At 49.0% G+C, this 21393-nt stretch overlaps 1 protein-coding gene across 2 annotated transcripts; it reads right to left on the bottom strand.

The window, feature by feature from the left end:
* Positions 1-393: 393 nt before the first annotated feature.
* On the bottom strand, positions 394-21101 carry EARS2 (glutamyl-tRNA synthetase 2, mitochondrial). 2 transcript variants are annotated; one of them, XM_036280743.1, is made up of 9 exons: positions 20963-21101; positions 17146-17301; positions 13244-13433; positions 10998-11467; positions 9770-9878; positions 7229-7382; positions 6993-7123; positions 1846-1981; positions 394-1330 (listed from the first exon to the last, which is right to left on the bottom strand). In XM_036280743.1, the coding sequence occupies exons 1-9, from the start codon at positions 21099-21101 to the stop codon at positions 1247-1249; spliced, it is 1569 nt and encodes a 522-aa protein (XP_036136636.1). In that variant the 3' UTR covers positions 394-1246. The 2 variants fall into 2 exon arrangements, with proteins under 2 accessions (XP_036136636.1, XP_036136637.1); XM_036280744.1 differs by lacking the exon at positions 20963-21101 and adding an exon at positions 15119-15277 and having other exon boundaries at positions 1846-2065; positions 17146-17317.
* Positions 21102-21393: the final 292 nt, after the last annotated feature.

Here is a 21393-nt window from a genome sequence, read left to right as displayed (position 1 = left end):
ACATAGGCCTACAGTCCATACTTATAATTTTAATAGTAATACAGGGGTGTATAACTGACTCAGACAACCGAGCTTGCACTGTATCATCTTCACTGTCTTGATCAACATTTTTTTTTTTTTTTTATCCTCACCCGAGGACATTCTTTCCATTTTTTGTTCAGATAGAGTGGGAGGGAGGGAGAGAGAAGGAAACATCGACGTGGAAGGGACACATCGAGTGGCTGCCACCCACACAACCCAACCAGGGCCGGGGACGAACTGCAACCAAGGTACGTGCCCTTAGCTGGAACCGAACCCGGGTCTCTCCGGACCACAGGCCAATGCTCTAACCGCTGAGCCAAACCGGCCAGGGCTTGATCAACTTTTTAATGAATATATTTGAAAAAACTGCGATAGAGTGAAACCGTGGAAGTCGAAGAGCGAAGTGGAGAGGGAGGACTGTGTAAGCCATAAGTGCTCCTCCCCACCCTACCCCTGAAAGAAGCCCAAGAAAGTCTGACATCCTGCTTGTCAACCAGCCTTATTGCTGAGTCCAAAATGGGGCTGAGAACTGAGTCCAGGCTGCTGCCAAGCTGTCAGGAACTGAGCTGTGTCCCTTCAAAAGTACTATGTTGAAGCCCTAACCCCAGGACTTCAAAATGTGACTGTATTAGCAGCTGGGCCTTTAAAGAGGTGATTAAGGTAAAATTGGGCCATTAGGGTGGGTGTTAATTCCATCTGACTGGTGTCCTTATAAGAAGACCTTTGGACGCACAGAGATACCAAGGGCACACTGAGAGGCGACCATGTAAGGACAGCAAGAAGGCTGCCATCAGCAAGCTAAGGAGAAATCCTACCAACACCTTGATCTTAGACTGGCAGCCTCTAGAATGGTGAGAAAATAATTTCCTGTTGTCTAAGTCCCCCAAACTGTGGCATTTTGTTACGGCAGCTTGGGCAGCCTAAACATGAACTCTGCGGACTGTTCCAAGTACCAGCTTGTAATCTGGGCCATGATTTATGATATCAGAACCAGACACGAGGCCTTCTTCTCCAGACTCAGGGAGGTGAGGGGGGCTGGATTTCCCCAGCCAACTGGTGAGGACAGGGTTGCGTGGAGCCGTGAATGCACTTGTGTGCACCCGGACTATTCCCACTCTCGTCCTTCTGCAAGTTCCTGATGGCCCAGGGCTCCTGCTCCTCCCCTCTGAAGGCAGTCTCCACATGCACAGGGTCCTGGGGCCACCTCCACTGGCTGGCACTCCTGTCAGCTGGAGAGCACCTTCTGTATTCGTTCCCACACTTCCTTTGGTCCCAAGGACATCATCATCTCAGCTACAGGTGGTCCTTGCTAAAAACAAAGAGAAGACATCACCTATCATCTTCAGCTGCCTAAGAACTAATGACCAGCCTTGGTCTGCACTAATCACATCGAAGCCAACCCCAACACTGCCGCTGTACCCCAAGGGGCAGAGTCTGCACTTCATGGTCTTTAATTTCCGAGGCTGGGGCTGCATCCCTGGAGCCTGTTCTTCCTGTATTGATATGTCTGTTACCTCCACCGACCGCCAGCTCCATGAAGTGTGAAGGCAGGGAGCTGATGCTCACTCACTGCGGTGCTCTGTGCCTGCTACCATGGCGCCTGCACATAGCAGGGAGCTGCGTGTTCACTCACTGTGGTGCTCTGTGCCTGCTACCATGGCGCCTGCACACAGCAGGCGCTAACGCATGGAGTCTGTTGACTGCGTGAGGAGAGTGCGCATTCATTCACCTTTGTGTGAAAGGTGAGCCCAGTGCTTCCCGTGAATGTGCGCTGAGTGGGTAGTGAGGACTCTGGGAACAGTCCCGCCCACCCGCCCAGCTCACCGGCTGACCACTGAGGGCCATTCGGAGGAGTTTCATCACGTTGCTGTGTTTGGTGCCAGCCAGACCTTCTGACAGCTTCTTCAGTTCTGCGTTCAGCACGTCCTGAGTTAAGTTCCCACCAGATCCTTCTAAAAGCCTAGAGGAGGACCAGCTTGTGAGGGGCCTGCAGCAGCCAATGGCAAGCGAGTGGGAGGGAGAACCTCGGGAGACTCTCAATCTGCTGTGACATAAAGAGCATAGCAACATTCCGGCCAGCCTCTGGGAGAGCGGAGGGAGGGAGGGTCCACCTCCCCCACCAAAGATGGGGAAGGAAACACAACCAGGGGACCACACCAGAGATTCCTGCATGCGGGCATAACATAGGGAAACTAAGAGGTACTGGAGTAAGAGGATTTGCTAACTGCTACCTCTGTGCAGGTAACTTCTTTCTTTTTTAAAAAAATACATTTTTATTGATTTAAAAGAGATATATTTTATTGATTATTTTTTAGAGAAGAGAGGAACGGGGAGAAGAGAGAGAGAGAGACAGAGAGAGAGAGATCGGTTGCCTCCTGCATGCCTCCTACTGGGGATCGAGCGCACAACCCGGGCACATGCCCTGACCAGGAATCCAACTGGGACCTCTCAGTCCATGGGATGACACTCAACCCACTGAGCCACACTGGGTGTAATTTTCTATGCCTCAGTTTTCTCACCTCTGTGTCTGCACCTCACAGAACTATGGTGTGGCTAAATCAAGTAAAGCAGCCCTGGCTGGTTTGGTTCAGTGGTTAGAATGTTGGCCCGAAGATCAAAGAATCTTGGGTTTGATTCCAGTCAAAGGCACATAACTTGGTTAAAGTTTGGTCCCCAACCCTGGTCAGGGTCTAGTGGGAGGCGACCAACTGGTGTGTCTCTTTCATATCAACCTCTCTTTCTCTCTTCCTCCCTTCCTCCCACTCTATCTGAAGGTAAACGGAAAAATACCGTTGGGTGAGGATTGAAAAAAAAAAAAAAAGATAAAAATAAAGCACTAAGTACATTGACTCAAAAAGTAGTAAAGCCCTGGCCAGTTTGGCTCAGCGGTTAGAGTGTCGGCCTGCGGTCCGGAGAGACCCGGGTTCGGTTCCCGCTAAGGGCATGTACTTCGGTTGCAGTTTGTCCCCGGCCCTGGTTGGTCGTGCGGGTAGCAGCCACTCGATGTGTCCCTTCACATCGATGTTTCTCTCTCTCTCTCCCTTCCTCTCTCTCCCTCCCATTCTATCTGTACAAAAAATGGAAAAATACCCTCCGGTGAGGATTAAAAAAAAATAAAAAAAACAAAAAGTAGTAAAAAAAATATTAGATCTTATATTTCTTTAAAAAAAATTTTTTTTCTTTATTGATTTTAGAGAGAGAAACGGAGAGGGAGAGAGAAAGAGAAACATTGATGAGAGAGAACATCAATTGGCTGCCTCCTGCATGCCCCTCACTGGGGATCGGGCCCACAAGCTGGGCATGTGCTCTGACCGGGAATCGAACTGGTAACCTCTTGGTGCATGGGTCGATGCTCAACCACTGAGCTACACCAGCCGGGATAGATCTTGTATTTCTTTTTTTTATCCTCACCTGAGGACATTTTTCTATTTTTTGTTCAGATAGAATGGGAGGGAGAAACGGGGGGGGGAGGGGGGGGAGAGAAACATCAACGTGAAAGGGGCACATCGAGTGGCTGCCACCTGCATGACCAACCAGGGCTGGGGACAAACTGCAACCGAGGTACGTGCCCTTAGCGGGGACCGAACCTGGGTCTCTCTGGACCGCAGGCCAACGCTGTAACCGCTGAGCCAAACCGGCCAGGGCTAGATCTTATATTTCAATAAAAAGTTAAGTATTCGCAATACTGATTATACCCAAGAGCTCAGAGACATTGCAAGCGGACCTGAAGAGAAACTCAGGAAGGGTTAGGCCGGGTGGAGGATGAAGCCCTCTGGGAAATGACCTGAAAGACAGCTTCAAGACTGGGGCGGGAGGAGGGGAGGCTTTTGGAGATGTCACAGAAGAGCAGAAAAGAAGCAATCAGGAGAGGCAGCCCCAGTAAGGGCCCTGCCACCAACTTGCTACAACTGTCCTTTGCCCACGATCGAAGGCTCTGAGCTCCAGTGGGCCGCCGTCATTGCCCTTCCCTGGAAGTCCAGGTGACAGCCACTCAGAAAAGCGTTTGAGTTCAAGTGGAATTCTCTATTCAGTTAGAGCTGGACTTGCAAACACTTCCCCCAGCCCTGACTTGAAGTTAGAGCAAAAGACAGGGGCATGGTGGGTGGGAGTCTGTCCCATACTGAACAGGGACTGAAGCAGATAGTCCATGATGCCCGTTCTCACACCACCTGTTCGCAGTGGGTCTGGACAGCTCTGCGCCAGAGGCTGGCTCAGTGAGCAGTGCTGTTGGCTAAGGGCAGTGGGTTCCTAAGTGATCTGAACAAATGGCCTTTCAGCGCAGACAGATCTCCTGACTAGCTCTGGGACTGGAGCACCTGCGTTCCAACTTGAGACAGAAGTAATCCTTCTTACTCCATTGTCCACTGGGTTAGTGATGGCTGTTACTTACGCAATGGAGGAGATACAATACTGAAACTATAAAATGTAATGTAGGAAAACAATGTTTCCTCAGTGTCACAGTGGGGAAGCAGCCTGCAAAGGAGCAGGCGAAAGTGACAAGCCCGGGCGGCCAACAGTGGTGGTTCAGGACCCGAGAGCTGGCCTGCAGCTTGGTGTGCACACGGAGGGGCAGCAAGAGATCTGGCAGCTTCTGACCACTGGTGCCTCAGCTTTCCCGCCTGGACTGGGAGCCCCAGAGTGCCTCCGAAAAAACTCACGGCAGGATGGGGAGTTAGGACAGTTCTAGTGACTAACAACAGCCCCTATAGTGGAATGTCCAAAATTAAGGGAGTATTATTACTACTAATAATAGCTCTTGGGAATTCACCTTGGTGCTATACTTACATACATGTTTAATGGCGAATGGACAGGGTTAGTCATTGCAGCATTGTTTGTAATAGCAAAATCTGGAAGTAATCCAAATGTCCGCAGGTAGGAGGGGTGTTAAATAAATCATGGTAAAGTGGCATGATAACTGGATAGGTGTAGCCATAGGAAAGGATGAAGATGGCCCTGGCCGGTGTTGATCAGTGGTTAGAGCACTGGTCCGTGGACCACAGGGTTGTGGGTTTGATTCATGGTCAAAAGCATGTACCTGGGTTGCAGGTTCGATCACCAGTCCCAGTTGAGGTCTTGTGGGAGGCAATCAATGTGTCTCTCTCACATTGATGTTTCTCCCCCCCCCAACCCCCTCACTTCCACTCTTTAAAATAAATAAATAAATAAATAAATAAATAAAACAAACTTTAAAAAAAAGAAGAAAAAAAGAATGATGATGCTCTCCAAGCACTGGACAGATCAAAACATATATTAAGTGAAAGAAAAATAAAAGACACAGAACAGTGTTATTGTATTGTACCTTTTGTGTGAAAAGGGGGGGGGATAAGAAGGATTATTTAGATATAATTAAGAATAGTAGTAACATACAGAGGGTTCTGGAACTGGGTAAATGCCCCCATTAAAACAAGATTAAAAACAAGACTCTCAATATATACCTTATCATTTCTAGGTTTTAAACCCAGGTTTAAGAGGTCTGAATGTATTAATAATCAAAATATTGAATTTCAAAATTATAACAATACAGTTATACACACATACGCTTGAATACAGACAATTCACAAAGGCAACTGTTAAATGTAGCTACTTTTCTGTTGGAGGCTGGGGTGGGAGACAAGGCTTAGCTTTTGCTATAAACCCTCTTATACCATTTGTATTTCTTTATTATTATGAAAAAACTTACTGATTTGAGAGAGAGAGAGAGAGAGACACATCAATTTTGCTGTTCTACTTATTAATGTATTTATTGATTCTTATATGTGCCCTGACCAGGGAGTGAGCCCGCAACCCTGGCATATCGGGACGATACTCCAAGCGAGCTCCCTGGCCAAGGATGTGCCATTTGTATTTCTTGTCACATGCTTGTATTTGTCTCTGTCCAAGATGTATAACATACAAGATGTATGTTATAACAATAGGTTTCTAGGTGTCAGAAAGTGTCCAAGCAAGTACTTTACACTGAGAAGCAAGAGTGAAGATCCCTAGATATGTGGTCTCGACCCAGCCTGCATGGGTTTGAATCCCTGATCCTCCAACTTACTAGCTGTATCATTTTAGACAAGTTTCTTTCCTTGCTTTTGTATGTAGTAACAAAACTTTTAGCTGGGCACATGGCTGCCAAGTAAAAAAAGTACATCTTCCAGACTCCCCTGTAGCTTGGCATGGCCATAAAACAGGATCCTAGCAGGTGGAAATGAACATGTTGTTTTTGAGTCAGTTTCTTAAGGGGACGTGTCCTGTCCACCTCCTTTTTTCCTCCTCCTTCCTCTGGCAGAATCCCAGATGGTCCATGAGCCACCACAGACCATGCAGACAAGAACAAAATCTAGGGCTAAAAGGACCCTGGAGACACAGAGGAAAGGTGTTTGCCCCTGGACTCGTTAGCTGGGAGAGAATCCCACCCTCCATCTACCTGGTCCAGAGCCTCTGCAGACAGCAGCCAGTGTGGATGGGTGTGGGCAGAGAGTCAAAGGGATAGACAGAGAAACTGGGTCTTGGTGACATATTCTTGGACCCTGTGTTAGCTTCAAGTCCGCCCTTGCTCTAACCACAATTACACAGACCAGTCATTCCTCCATGGGTGTTTTCTACCCTTGTCAATCGAAAGTGTTCTGGTACCATTACAGTAAGAACTAGCTTCATCTCCACCTTTCAGATGAGGAACCAGGTGCAGTAACTTGGCTAAAATGAAGCCATCTGGGCAGGTGAATTAACTGGGTTAGTAAGAGTTGGAGCCGGGATGAAACCAGGCAGGCCCAGCCCTGGAGCCTGACACGTCACCTCTTCCAGGGACAGCCTGGGTTCCTCTGGGTTCCCCTCTTACCAAGAGTCAGTGAGTGACTAGCTCCTCAAGAACCTCTCACTAGCTATGGGTTGTGCTGCAAGCCCAACCGCCAAGCCCTGGGGTAACGGGGAGCCTGGGGGAGAGGGGGAAGGAGGGTGCAGAACCTTGAGCCTTGCCTGCGGGGACTCACCCCAGCACACGCTCGGCTATCTCATCCACCTTCTCCGAGATGGTACCCAGCTGTGCTCGATCCACAGCAGGGCGAGTCCACAGGTAGGAGTATGCCGGGGAGACCAAATCCTGCAGGCGGCAAATGTGATCCTGGAGGAAGAGGCAGCCACTCAATGCACTGGGGACAGGGCTGACAAGGGGGAATGATGTGGGTGCTACCACTCCCTTAGTATCCTGAAGCTTCCAACACCACACCTGTCTCAGCAGCATGGTCCTCTCCACATAGGCTGGGTCCAGGACAGCCCTGTCTGACAGCTGGCTCCCAAACGCCTCCTCCACGAGCACCTGCAGCTTCTCCACCAGCTGGTGCCTTTGCGTGGCATTGCTCACCAGCCGGCGAAGGTGCAGCCTGTGGGAAAAGCCGAAGAATTCTCTTTATATTTACAGAAGGAAAGGAATCTGGCCGAGGTCTGAAACATGTAACCTAGAAAGAGATCACACAAAAATAAGAGGTTTCTAGCTCTGTCTAGATAGCTCAGTTGTTTAGAGCACTGTCCCAATACACCAAGGTTGTGGGTTCAATCTCTAGTCAGGGTACATACAATAATCAACCATTGAATGTATAAATAAGTGTAACAACAAATTGATACTTCTCTCTGTAAAAAAGTTAAATAAAGAATGACATTTCTCACTTCTCGTGGGAAATCAGAACTGGCTGCAAAGGGCCCTTGCTTCCAACACTTCGACAGGCTGGAGCCAAGCAGAGGCTGCCCATTTAGACCAAGAGATTTCTGGTTTCCAGCCTGTCTGCGCCACCCCGGCCTCCAACGTGGCCCTCTCCTGGCCACGGCACCCCTGGGCGGCCGCCCGACCTCTACAGCCAGGGGCGTGCACGTCCTCGTGCAGCTGGAAGCACGAGGGAGGCTCAGGAGGGCAGAGGTCAAGAACACAGATTTTTGCCCTGGCCGGTCTGGCTCAGCAGTTAGAGCGTAGGCCTGCGGTCCAGAGAGACCCGGGTTCGGTTCCTGGGTTTGTCCCGAGGACAAACGTACCTCGGTTGCAGTTTGTCCCCGGCCCTGGTTGGGTCGTGCGGGTGGCAACCACTCGATGTGCCCCTTTCACGTCGATGTTTCTCTCTCTCTCTCTCTTCCTCTCTCCCTCCCACTCTATCTGAACAAAAAACGAAACGATGTCCTCGGGTGAGGATAAAAAAAAGGAACACAGATTTCAAGAATAGAGCGCAAAGGGACAGTCCAGGGACAGAGTTGAATTCAGAGCACCCAGTTAACAAGTTCAGGTTTACTGACAGTTCCATTTACCTCCCTTCCAGAATTCTTGTCTCATTTCTGCCTCTAAGATGCAAACATGCCAGCCAGGCCCTGTTAGTGCTTGGCCCTCTAGGCTTCCCTGTCCCCATTCTTAGCAGGAATAGAGGGATGTGTGAGAGAGAGAGACAGAGCGTGAGTGGTGCCAGGCTCAGGTCCCTGTCCCTGGCACAGAAGGCAGGCAGCCAGGGTGAGTGCACATCTCCTGGGCTCTGGAACTGGACAGGTCTGTGAGTGAGGCCAGCCCCACCAGGTGTTCACAGTAAGTTACACGACCTTTGGAGCCTCAGGATGGTCACCTGTAGCATGGGAACAGCAGGGACCTTCCTCACAGGGTGCTATGCAGGTTGAGTGAGGACTATCAGTGCAGCTCTGAGCATGGGCCTGTCCTGCCACAACCAGAGCTGTGAAGGGGCAGGGGTCTGAACATGGGCCTCAGCAAGTCGGAACACAGAAGGGCGAGAGCCCGTGGAATGTCTAATGCAACAGCTTTGGCTGCGCTACACCGGTTGGTCTCCCAAAGCCCTATCTCCTCCCGATTTACACTAAGCAAAAGTCCACCTATGTCTCCCTTCAGCTGCCCCACATGCTTCAGGGGCACCAGAGCAGGTCACAAAGCATCCCCCAGTCCTTGATAAGAAAGGCAGAGTACAAGTTGCAGTCAACACGTGGGTTGCATTTGCTCTTGAATTCCCCATTTAAGAGCTGTTTACTGAGTGAACTTGGGCCAGTTACGTAACTCCTCTGTCTTGGTTTCCACGTATGTAAAATAGGGCAAAATCATATAACAGACCTCCCAGGTCTGACTGCAGAAGTAATGAATAGCCCTGAAACCCCTGCCACTCATGAGTGCCCTGGGCTCTTGCAAGGAGCACGCCAAGGAGACCTGTCCCCAACCCAGCGCTCAGGGAGTCCCGGCAACTGTGCATACAAGCCTGTCTGCTGCTGGACCACACAGGCCCTCAGCCTGGGACCTGTCAACAGTGACGGGAACTATAGCTATGTTTGGAGGTTTCAGAGTGAAGGACCACTTGAAACATGAAATAGGTGACATGAGACAGTGCTCCTTCAGTGTTGAAGGTGGGGGTTCTAAAATGAAGATGCTCCCTGCGAGCCTTTGGTGGTCAACAGAATCCATACGAGGGGTGCCCAGGAATGATGGTAACGATAAAATACCTACCACTGACAGCACTTTCTTCGTGCCAGGGGCTGTGCAAACACTTTGATGCAACATTTTATTTAACTCAACTCTTAAAACAATTGCACAACGTGGATATGGTTATTAACCCCATTTTAGAGAAGAGGAAACAGGTCTGAGGAGGTCAGGTGACTACCTGTGGTCACACAGCACTTGAGTTCACAGTCAAAATTAGGTGTATGTGACTCCGGAGCCCAAAGGACCCTCTGCTGTGAGGACCCATTGGCAGTACGAAAGCCCTTTCCCACCAGGACTCTCTAGTTCCCCACTCACCTGTTGAACTCCGGGAGCTTCTCCAGGTCCAGCAGGGCTGAGTGGCAGGTTATCCGGGTCAGGTCAAACTGAGCTATCAGCTCTGGCAAGGTCCTGCCCATCTGGTTCTCTGCAAGTGAGGCAAGTCTAGCGGTCAACTCCCTCCCTCCACTTTCAACTCTGAGAGGCTGAGTGAGCCTGCTCTGGGCTCCCCGTCCCACTTTCACCAAAGGGATTCAACCTCTAGCTATTTTTACACCAAGGGCCCAAATAAGCTTTCGTTTGCAGTTAGAGTTCTGTCATTAAGGAAAAAACGGGTTGAAAACGATCGGGCTGAAGCCACACTCACTGCCCTCAAAGACATGAGCCGCAAGAGCAGCACGCCCACTGCCTGGCTCCCGAGCCCGGCTCCACGGGTCTGGGTGGGTGTGAGCGCCAGGGTGTTTTATCAGCTTCCCGGGTGATTCCAAAGAGCAGTCAGAGTTGAGAACAGCTCTGCTGGGGGCTTCTCAGGACAGCAGCTGTCCCACAGCTGTCCCACAGCCAGTGGGCATCGTGATCAGACTTCAGCCAACACGAGCCTGTCACACCCCATACTAGCTGTGACACTGGCAAATTCCCTAACCTCTCTGAGTCTCCCAATCCTCTTACAAACGGTGGAGATAATAAATACCTCCCAAGGGTATTTTAAGGATTAATAAGAGCAGAAGAAACAATAAGCAGACTATTACTGCCTCATTTTCAGAACTCTCCCCCACAAAGAGGTCATCCTATTTGGTGCTTCTTCAAGATATGGGCCCTAAGTCTTGGAGCCAAGGATAAAGGCTCAGCTTGAAATAAACTAGGGTGACAATAATACTAGTAATACTATTAGAGCAGTAACATAACTATAATAATCACAGCAGCTGCCATTTCTGTGCTTACTGTGTGGCAGATACTATGCTGGGGCCTCACACTCATGAGCTCAGTGAATCCTTACGTCTAAGAGGCAGACATTCAGCCTCACTTTACAGATGAGGCGACCAAGGCTCAGAGACCATAAGCTCCTTGAGGACAAGGACCATGCCTGCCGTGTTCACTGCTGTAGCCCTAGCACCTGACCCTGCATCTGCCTCAATAAACATTTGTGGAATGAAACAATGAACTCGTGCAGGTTGGCGCAGCTGGTAGGTGACACAGCTGGATGCAGACCAGGTGGGCCTACACCCAAGCCCCGGTCCCACCAGGAGCGCTCAGGTAAAGTGGGTACCTGGGAACCCCGAGCCACAGTTAGTGATGATGTCGAGCAAAGCATCTGGCAGGAAGCCAGCAGCAGCAAACTTCTCCAGGAAAATGTCTCCTTGCCTCTTGGACAATTTACTGCCATCCTTGTTGAGGAGCAGGGGCAGGTGGGCAAAGTGAGGCGGCGGCCAGCCCAGGGCCTGGTAGAGCAGCAGGTGCTTGGAGGTGGAGACCAGCCATTCCGAGCCACGTAGCACATGGCTGATGCCCATGTGGTGGTCGTCCACCACGCAGGCCAGGTGGTATGTGGGAAAGCCGTCACTCTTCAGGATGACCGGGTCCCCCTCCACACTGGCCACCTCATGCCGATTCCAGCCGTATACCAAGTCCTGGAAGGCTGGCGCCTCCTCCAGGCGAAAGCGGATAGCAGGCTTGGGGTTCTTGGCCAGCTTCTGAGCTACCTGCCCCGGGCTCAGGTTCCGGCACCGATTGTCATACCTGTTGGGAAGTACAGTAGCATGGGCCCTATTTATTCTCTGATAACTATACGACCTTGGGCAAAAACCTAATCTTCTGTCAGTGGATAGGCAGTGTTCACAACGAAAGAGCAGGGCTGCAGTGAATGTGGTGAGCGTCTAATCCTCCGAACCCTGTGCAGATGCTTCACTGAAACTGGACCTTTTTTTTGTTCTTTATTGATTTTAGAGGTGGGGGGGAGAGAGAGAGAGAGAGAGAGAAAGACACTGATGAGAGAGAACATTGATCAGTAGCCTCCAGCATGACCCTTGACTGGGGATTGGGCCCACAACCTGGGCATGTGCCCTGACTGGGAATTGAACCAGCAACCTCCTAGTGCAGGGTCGAGGCTCAACCAGAGCCACACCGGCCAGGCTGAAACTGGATCTTAAGTAATGATGCCACCATCGATGGGAGTGCAGGTGCACCAGGCAGCACATCTCGGAAGGTCTCCAACAACATACTGCATGTGTGCAGTGATGCCCGTCAACTTCATCTGTCATAGCTCTCTCTCTAATCCTCACCCAATGATAAGTTTTTATTGATTTTGAGAGAGAGAGAGGAAGAGGGAGGGAGGGAGGGAGGGAGAGAGAGAAACGTCATCAGTTGCCTCCTGTACATGCCCTGACTGGGGACTGAACCTGCAACCTTTTGGTGTACAGGAGGGTGCTCCAACCAAGCCACCTGGCCAGGGCACAGTTCTCTTTTTTCAATAACAAACATTAGAAGAGACATGAAGTTTCATTAGTAAGAAAGTGATTAAGTGAATGATGGCATATCTAAAATGGAATATCATGCAAGCATAAGAAAAACTGTGGACTGACACAGACTGATCCTTGAGACCAGAAGTTGCATATTTATCGTGGTATTATTTGAACAGGGAGAAAGAGAAATAATATGTATATATCAGTGTACGTACTGAATGTTTCTGCAGGAGACATAAGCAAACTCTAACATCAGCTGTCTCTGGAGAGGAAGTCGAGTACTCAGGGCCAGGACAGAGCTTTTTGTATATATTTTTCTGAACATGAGAAAATTTTACTTATTCAAAATAACAAATAACTAAAATTATGTGTAACTGCCTAGGACTCAATGCAATTGGCAGCTGAAATATGGTATTTCGGCCCTTGTGCATCCCCTTCCTGTGAGTATGGGCTGGGCCTGGTGACTTCCTCCTAATGAACAGAGCACAACCAAAGTGATGAGCCGTCCCTTCCTCGAAAGACTGTGGCTTCTCTCTCGCTCTCTCACTTTCTCCCTGGCTCACTCTGAGAAAGCCAGCTGCCATGCTGTGAGCTGCCCTATGGAGAGGCCCCCGTGGCAAGGAGCAGTTGTGTGCAGGCGACAGCCAATGAGGCCCTGAGGTCTGCCAACAGTCTCATGGGGAAATGGAAGCAGATCCTCTGTGAGCCGACCACTGAGAAAATTCTTGAGTCAAAGGTCTAGAGTCCTGACCCACGAACACTGTGAGATGATAAAAGTTTGGGGGTAGCCTGGCTGGTGTGGCTCAGTGGTTGAGCACTGTCCCATGCACCAAGAGGTCACTGGTTTGATTCCTGGTCAGGGTACGTGCCCAGATTGTGGGTTCAATCGCCAGTGGCGGTGTGCAGGAGGCAGCTGATCAATGTTTCTCTTTCTCTCTCTCAAAAACCAATAAAAACATATTTTTAAAAAAGTTTGGGGGTAACTTGTTATGCAGCAACAAATAACGAATACTCCTGACTTTGGGGCGGAAGCATGACAAATTGGGGCTCTTACCGGGGAGTCTGGTGGCTCCTCAGGGCCTCCTTCTTCAGCAGCTCCAGCCGCTGTGATGAGCAGAAGCAGGGGTAAGCGGCCCCGGTCTTCAGCAGAGCTTCTGCGGCCTGGGCATACAACTCGAGCCGCTGGGACTGCAGGTAGGGCCCCACGGGGCCTCCCCGGCGTGGGCTCTCATCAGGGGGGATGCCTAGAGCGTGGACAGAGTATAATCACCAAATCATAGTAAGATGCATGTGACACTGGTTCAGGCACTGCTCTGAGGGCTTGGCAAACAGCAACGCTTTATTCCTCCCAACAATGTGTGAGCTCAGTACTATCACAATTTCCCTTTCACAGATGAAAATTCAAGCACAGCCCTGGCGGTGTGGCTCAGTTGGTTGAATGTCATACCATGTACCAAAAGGTTGATTGGATTCCCGGTTGAGGCACATGCCTGGGTTGTGGGCTTGAGGCCTGGTGGGGGGAATGCAGGAGGCAGCAGCACAAATTTTTTCTCTCTCCCGCTCACTCTAAAAAGCAATAAAAAGGCCCTGGCCGGTTTGGCTCAGAGGTCAGAGCGTTGGCCTGTGGTCCAGAGAGACCCGGGTTTGGTTCCCGCTAAGGGCATGTACCTTGGTTGCAATTCATCCCTGGCCCTGGTTGGGTCGTGCAGGAGGCAGCCACTCGATGTGTCCCTTTCATGTAGATGTTTTTTTTTTTCTCTCTCTCTCCTTCCCACTCTATCTGAACAAAAAAATGGAAAAAATGTCCTCGGGTGAGGATAAAAAAAAAAGCAATAATAAGCCCTGGCCCCTACAGCTCAGTGGGTAGAATATCAGCCCTTAGACCAAAGGGTCATGGGTTAGATTCCTGGTCAAGGGCACATACCTGGCTTGTAGTTTGATCCCCAGCCCTGGTTTCAAATGAACTAGGAATATAAGAACAGGGCTAACCCTACACACCAACACTAACACAAACTTTGGAGGAAACGAGCCCAGGTGCAGACACACTGGTCAGCACTGAGACCTTGGGCGGGCTGCCTTTCAGAGCCTCCGTTTCTCGTTTGTGAAAGGACACAAATGGTGACCTTCTCCTGAAGGTCGTCACATGGCTGCCAGGTCACAGGCGTGCTACCTAGTATGTGCAAGCCAGTCAGCTTTGGCTGTGATTATCAGTATTATTTAGCTCCTTTCCCCCTGGGCCTCCATCTCTTCATTTGTCAGAAAAGAGGGTTGGATTAGGTACATTTGGCAGTCCCTTCCTGATCTAACTGAATGTCCCAGGGTTTAGGAGTGACTCCTCTAGGGGAACTGAAAACATATGTGCACATAGAAACTAGGATGTAAATGTCCACAGCAGTGACTTGTAATAGCCAAAAAGTGGAAACAGCCAAATGCCCACCCATGGATGAATGGATAAGCAAAATGTGGTATTGCCATACCATGACTGTTACTGGGTCACCGAGGAATGAGGTGCTGACATATGCTACAACACTGCTGAACCCTATGCTAAGTAAAAGCCCTGGGGTGCCTGGGTACCTGCCCGCTGCCTCACCAAAATGCTGGGGTAGGGCCTCCCTCACACAGTTGCGCTGCACCAGAGGCTCCATTAGAGTAGGACCTGTTCATCACCTCGTGCCAATCGACTGCCCACATGTAATCCAAATGTTCACTTTGCCTGGGATCATGCTGGCCTTTTAGCTGCTCTTCTAACATGCCCAGCATTTGGTTTCCAGGAGCCTTTGCACCTGCTATTTCCTCTGCTTTGAATACAGAGCTGGCCCCTCACTTTGTGCAAGTCTCTGCTCTAATGTCATCTCCACAATGAAGATCACCCTATCTAAACGCGCACCCCTCCCTACGGGTTCCCAAACCTATTAGTCTTCACACATACCATCACTTAATATCATAAGAAGAATGGATTCATCTGTTTGCCCTACTAAGCACAGGGTCTTTGTTCAGTGCTGGAACAAAACCTGGGTCACAGTGCGTGATCTTGGTGAATGAATGCCCTTTTATTCGGCTAATCTTGACTGAGTGTCTGCTATAACCTCTGTGATAGAAAACAGAAATGAAATCAGTTTCTGCCCTTTAGGAATCCAGAGTCCAATTAATAATTTACCTGAGATTAAAATACACATCTCAAAACAGTTGGTATTTTTTTCTTAGGGAGCTTAACTAGTTATACCTGTCCTGGCAGGTAGGCAACTGTTGACCAGGGAACACAAACGCATTCCTCCTTGTCCTCCCTGACATAGCTTAGCTATGCTCAGGATTAAATTCCCACAAGAAGATCAACTTCAGAGGATGCACGCATTTGGTTTCGCTTGTACAATGTGGTTAAAAAAGTCCCCCAAAACCTGAGTTCAGGTTTTTTTTTTTTAGCAAAACAAAAGCAAATTTAATTGTCTTAAATGCAAAAGTAAAAACAAACAAAAAACACAAAAAAGCAAAAGAAAATGAACAGAACAGAACAACCCAAAATGTCAAAGCAATATGAAGAGAACTTTGAGGGTTAATCTTTAAAACTACAAATCAAAGGTGTTTTTTTGTTTTGTTTTGTTTTCTGGTTTTGTTGTTATTGTTGTTAATAGATAATTGGCAAGAAGTACTATTCTGCTGAGTGTTCATATGAAAGCAAAGTTTCAAAACAAAATCCAACTAAAATAGATAGAAGTCTAGCACTCACAAGAAGGGATGTGAGAAATACAATGCTCAAATGTTTACGTGTTATTAAAAATAGAGCTACCTTATGCATTCAAGCTATGTTAAATGCTTTTCGGAACCGGAGAAATGACTGTGAACAATATCCAATGTGTGGGGCACTGTGCATGCAATGTGTGGACAAGAACTCCGAATGTCGCCCTGGCCGGTTTGGCTCGGTGGTTAGAGTGTCGGCCTGCGGTCCAGAGAGACCCGGGTTCCCGCTAAGGGCATGTACCTCGGTTGCAGTTTGTCCCCGGCCCTGGTTGGGTTGTGAAGGTGGCAACCACTTGATGTGTCCCTTTCACATCGATGTTTCTCTCTCTCTCTCCCACTCTATCTGAACAAAATAGCAAAAAAAAAAAAGAACTCAGAATGTCAAAGGAGCAACACATCTTCAGGTGTGCCTAGGGCTTAGATCTGACTCAGGAATATATGGAGTTTCCCTGAAACTCTTTGGTCCGTTCCCATTGATGCCTGGGCTTAGGAAACACCGTGTCCTCCTCTAAAGGGCCTGGCTGGGAATCTGACCAACCCCTCCCTGGCGGAGGCCTGAGTTCAAATTTAACAATGGGAAGTATTCATTGAAAAACAACAAAAACCCTGGAGTTGTGGCTCCTCTCCTCTTAGAAGGTAGAAGATCGGACAAGCTGGACCAGCATTCCCTCTTAGGAATGAGGGACTAGCCCTGGCCGGTTTTGCTCAGCAGTTAGAGCATCAGCCCGCGGATCAGAGAGTCCCAGGTTCGGTTCCTGTTAAGGGCACGTACCTTAGTTCTGGTTTGTCCCTGGTCCTGGCTCGGGTTGTGTGGGAGGCAGCCAGTTGATGTGTCTCTCTCACATCGATGTTTCTCTCTCTCTCTCTTCCTCCCTCTCTCCCTCCTGTTCTGTCTGAAGATAAATGGGAAAAAAAAAGTCCTCAGATGAGGATTTAAAAAAAATTAGAGACTAGAACTTTCTCTCGCTCACCACAGGTCTAGCGCCCCCAGGTCCATCTTATACTTGGCCTATTTCCTGCCTGCTCCCAGGACTTGAGAATCTGGGATAAGAACGGGAATCTCAAAATAGCCTTGCAGCTGTTCTTCAGGCAGCTTCATCATCTTCTCAGGTCGCACCTGCAACATCAGGTAGCACAGATGTCCCCACTTCTCCAAGAACTCCTCATTCTCCACCCTGAGCCCTGTGGGAAGATTACAGCTCCTTTCCCAGCCAGCCTCACCTGCCCACTCCAGCATGTCCTCAATATTTTCTGCTGCCCCAGGCACAAGGCGGGTCTGGTCCGTGTCCTCCAGCCGCAGGATGAAGCTCCCTCCATGCTTCTTGGCAAAGATGTAGTTGTACAAGGCTGTGCGGAGGCCACCCAGGTGCAAGAAGCCTGGTAGAAGAGGACAGCTCAGAGAAGACAAGGAACATAGGCTGATGAGCCTCAGTTGAGGTGCAAGCAAGCTCTGTTTGTGACAGAATGTCTCAATGAATATCAAAGCCCAAGAAACCGCTACCTCTGTCCCATCTTTCTAAAACAAGACCATCCATATTTTGGAGAATGTCATTTTGTAAAATGGCTCTAACTCCCCCCAAATGCACCTATCCCTCTACTTTGAAATTTGCCTCAAGGCCAAGTTTCACCCAAAGGAGAGGCAGAGGTATCTTCACTGAAGCCGTTATTACATGTGCATTTAACTTATGCAAAGTCAATGATGTGCTTGGGGAAAAATTAATTACAAGTTAAAAATACTGTACAAAACATTCTAGCCCTGGCTGGTTTTGCTCAGTGGTTAAAGCGTCGGCCTACAATCCAAAGAGACCCGGGTTCAGTTCCTGCTAAGGGAGCATAACTCGGTTGCAGTTTGTCCCTGGCCCTGGTTGGTCGTGCGGATGGCAGCCACTCGATGTGTCCCTTTCACGTTGATGTTTTTCTCTCTCTATTCCTCTCTCTCCCTCTCTCTCCCTCCCACTCTATCTGAACAAAAAATGAAAAAATGTCCTCAGGTGAGGATTAAAAAAAAGAAAAAGACATTGTACATACACCCTCTAAGCATGGCTATGACTATCCTCATTATACATTTTGAATTTTGTCGACTTGAGATTTTCACATTAAGCGCTGGCTTTAAAGGCTAACCAAAAGTAACATTTGATTCCATATTTCTCTTCACCCAAATTTAAACTCTTAATATTTTACTTTTCCATAATTCCTGACTGAGAACTTAAAATGAACAAATTTCCCAGGGCTGTTATTTCCCCTTACCCTACCTTCCTTGGTTTAGCCCACTGCCCTGTCGGCACAATGAACTCCTCTGCACCTCCAAGTGCAGGAGGCAGCACAGGACAGGTGAAGCTCCCCTAGCATCAGAGAGACTCACTTCAACACTGATTGTGTGTGTGACATTCACCTAGTTACTGCAAGCCCACCACAAACACCAGTGGTCCCCAAGATAGAAGACAGATACAGCAATTAAAAGCAAGACTTCGTACATGAAATAGACCTGGATTCAAATTCTGCATTCACCATTTACTAGTTGCTATCCCTAAGGTACTCAACTTGTATGAGCTCCATTTTCTCATCTAATAGAGAGATTAAAAACAAAAACAAAAACCTTCCTTATGGCGCTGCTGACCAAAGAACACCCTTCAATTGATTTTAGCTGTTGTAATGATCTATGTTGCTTGATAATTCTTTTATCGTCTATAGTCAACAGCCTTTGCCATACGGGGCTTTTCTGCAAATCAGCAAGGAAATACCAATTAAAATCACTACAATAGAGGCTACTGTTTATTAAGTACTTTGTATAAGTACCAGACTTTGCTAAGTGTCTCAGCCGTATTATCTCAAACCCATGAGATGGGTACTATTACTAGCTCTGTTCGACAGATGATAAAACTCAGAGGCTCTCAGAGGTTCAGTCATCGGCCCAAGTCATACAGTTAGGAAGTGGAAAAACCATAAATTTGTACCCAATCTCAGGCTTTGGAATCCAAACCGGTGCTGGTCTGTAAACTGTTGCCAGTTCACAACAAAGAAAACACAGAAATTGAGAGCAAATATTTAGAAATTTACAGCAATATGATAGCATAATTTTCAATTTTTTTTATTAAAAAAATTTTTTTCTTTATTGATATTAGAGAGAGAGAGGAAGAGAGAGACAGACAGAAACATCAATGAGAGAGAACATCGACTGGCCGCCTCCTGCATGCCCCCCACTGGGGATTTGGCCCACAACTTGGGCATGTGCCCTGACCGGGTGCATGGGTCGATGCTCAACCACTGAGCCACACCGGCCAGACAATTTTTAAAAAAATTTTTTAATCCTCACCCGAGGATATATTTTCCATTGACTTCATTTACTTATTAAAAATATTTTGTTTCTTTATTGGTTTTAGAAAGAGAGGGAGAGGGAGAGAGAAATGAAAACATCGATGAGAGGGAACACTGATTGATCAACTCCTGCATGCCCCCCACTGGGGACTTGGCCCACAACCTGGGCATGTGCCCTGACCAGGAATCCAACCAGAGACCTCTTAGTGCATGGGTCAATACTCAACGACTGAGCCACATGGGCTGGGCTCCACTGACTTTTTTAAAGATAAGGAGGAAGGGAGAGAGAAGGAGAAAGAGACACGATTGAACCTGCAACAGAGATATGTGCCCTTGATCTGGAATCAAATCCACAACTCCTGTGTCTGCAGGCAGATGCTTTAATCACTGAGCCAAACTGGCCAGAGCTCTCTTATTTATTTCTCACCCGAGGACATTTTTTGATATTTTGTACAGATAGAGTGGGAGGGAGAGAGAGAGAGAGAGAAACATCGACGTGAAGGGGGCACATCGAGTTGTTGGCACCCGCACAACCCAACCAGGGCCGGGGACAAACTGCAACTTAGGTACATGCCCTTAGCGGGAACCAAACCCGGGTCTCTCGGACTGCAGGCCGACGCTCTAACAAATGAGCCAAATCGGCCAGGTCTCTATCTTTTTAATTTAACAAAAAGTAGGCTCATGTTTTATATGCTTTCAAAGTTTTCATTTTTCTAGTAATCCACTTACATTGATTTTATAAAAGCATTCGTCCATAATTGGTTAACAATTAGAAATCAGCCCTTGCAGCTCTGCCGGTGTGGCTCAGTGATAGAGCATCGACCCATGGCACCTGGAGGTCTCCAGTTCAATTCCAGGTCAGAAAACATGCCCAGGTTGTGGGCGTGCAGGAGGCAGCCAATCTATGTTCTCTCTCATCGATGTTTCTATCTCTCTCTCTAAAATCAATAAAGAATAAAATATTAAAAATAAAGAAACCGGTTCTTTCAGCACGGATGGTTTGAGAAGCACACTTTACACTATACCGCCTGCCAAAAAAGATCCTGTCCTTCTATGCAGCTGGAATCTTGCCACAAAGGTAGCCTTATATACTGACCCTGGGGTTCAGAAGGAGAGGCACACTCATCTTGAAGAAGGCAGACGTAGCTTTGTAAGAATTTCGGGAACGGGTGGGGAGGCCCTAACAAGTTCTTCACTAGGGTATACAATGGGCCCCTAACTCCCTTTGGCTTGCTAAGCTCCAACAGTAACCACGGGACCTGTGTACCTGCAATTTCCTCTGCTCAGAAGCTTCCTTCTTTACTAACTCCCTGTCACTTGGTTCTCACAGCTCAAATGTTACCTCCTCAGCAAGGCCTTCTTGAGTATCCTACATAACTCTCAGGCACACGTGACTGCCAAAAATGACAGTATTTTTATATATGTTTATCGCGGCCACTAGAGTAGGGGCCCTACTTTCCCAAAGGCCACTTTGTCCCAGCGGAACAGCACCTTGCAGTCTGTACTAAATGAAAAGGCGGCGGAATGAGATGGGGCAATCCGATACACACAAAGACATTCCTGGCAACGCGAGTAATTTCCGCTCGTGGACCTGTTTCTGCCTCCGCTAACGGGGTCGCGCGGCCCTCCCCCTCCCAGTCTTTACTCCACCGGAAGGGAACATTCGGGGGGCGGGCTCGGGACGGTGGGCCTCGGCCTGCTGCGCCATGTCCACTCAGGTTACCTGTGGGGCTGGGGGCGAACCGCACTCGCACCGCAGCCCCAGAATCAGTGCCCAGGGTAGCCTCGCGCGGTCCCAGGGGGCGCCCCAAGACTCTCGGGAACCTTCCCGACTGCAGCAGCGTCCTCAGGAGCACCGCCATGTGGGTTGGATTCGCCCACGTGGTCTTCTACGAGACCATTTCCGGGGACTCCTCACAGCCAATCCACTTCCCCCACAGGGGCCCAGCCCCGTTTCTTAAAGGCGCAGGCCGCTTAGTCTGCGAGCTCACGCCCCCCTGCACGGCTGCGGCCCCGCTCAGCCTCTAGAGGGCAGAGCCCGTCGAGCGGGCGAATTCCCGGGCCCTGCCCCCTCGGCTGAGGAAAGCTAAAGCGTGGCAGGGGCCGGCCCGGGAAGCGGAGGAGGCGGGTCTCCATAGAAACCTCCACCTGTTT

This window comes from Molossus molossus, unplaced genomic scaffold (assembly GCF_014108415.1).
Source record: "Molossus molossus isolate mMolMol1 unplaced genomic scaffold, mMolMol1.p scaffold_m16_p_3, whole genome shotgun sequence".
Lineage (NCBI taxonomy): Eukaryota > Metazoa > Chordata > Mammalia > Chiroptera > Molossidae > Molossus > Molossus molossus.
This window is presented reverse-complemented; position numbering and strand designations above follow the sequence as displayed.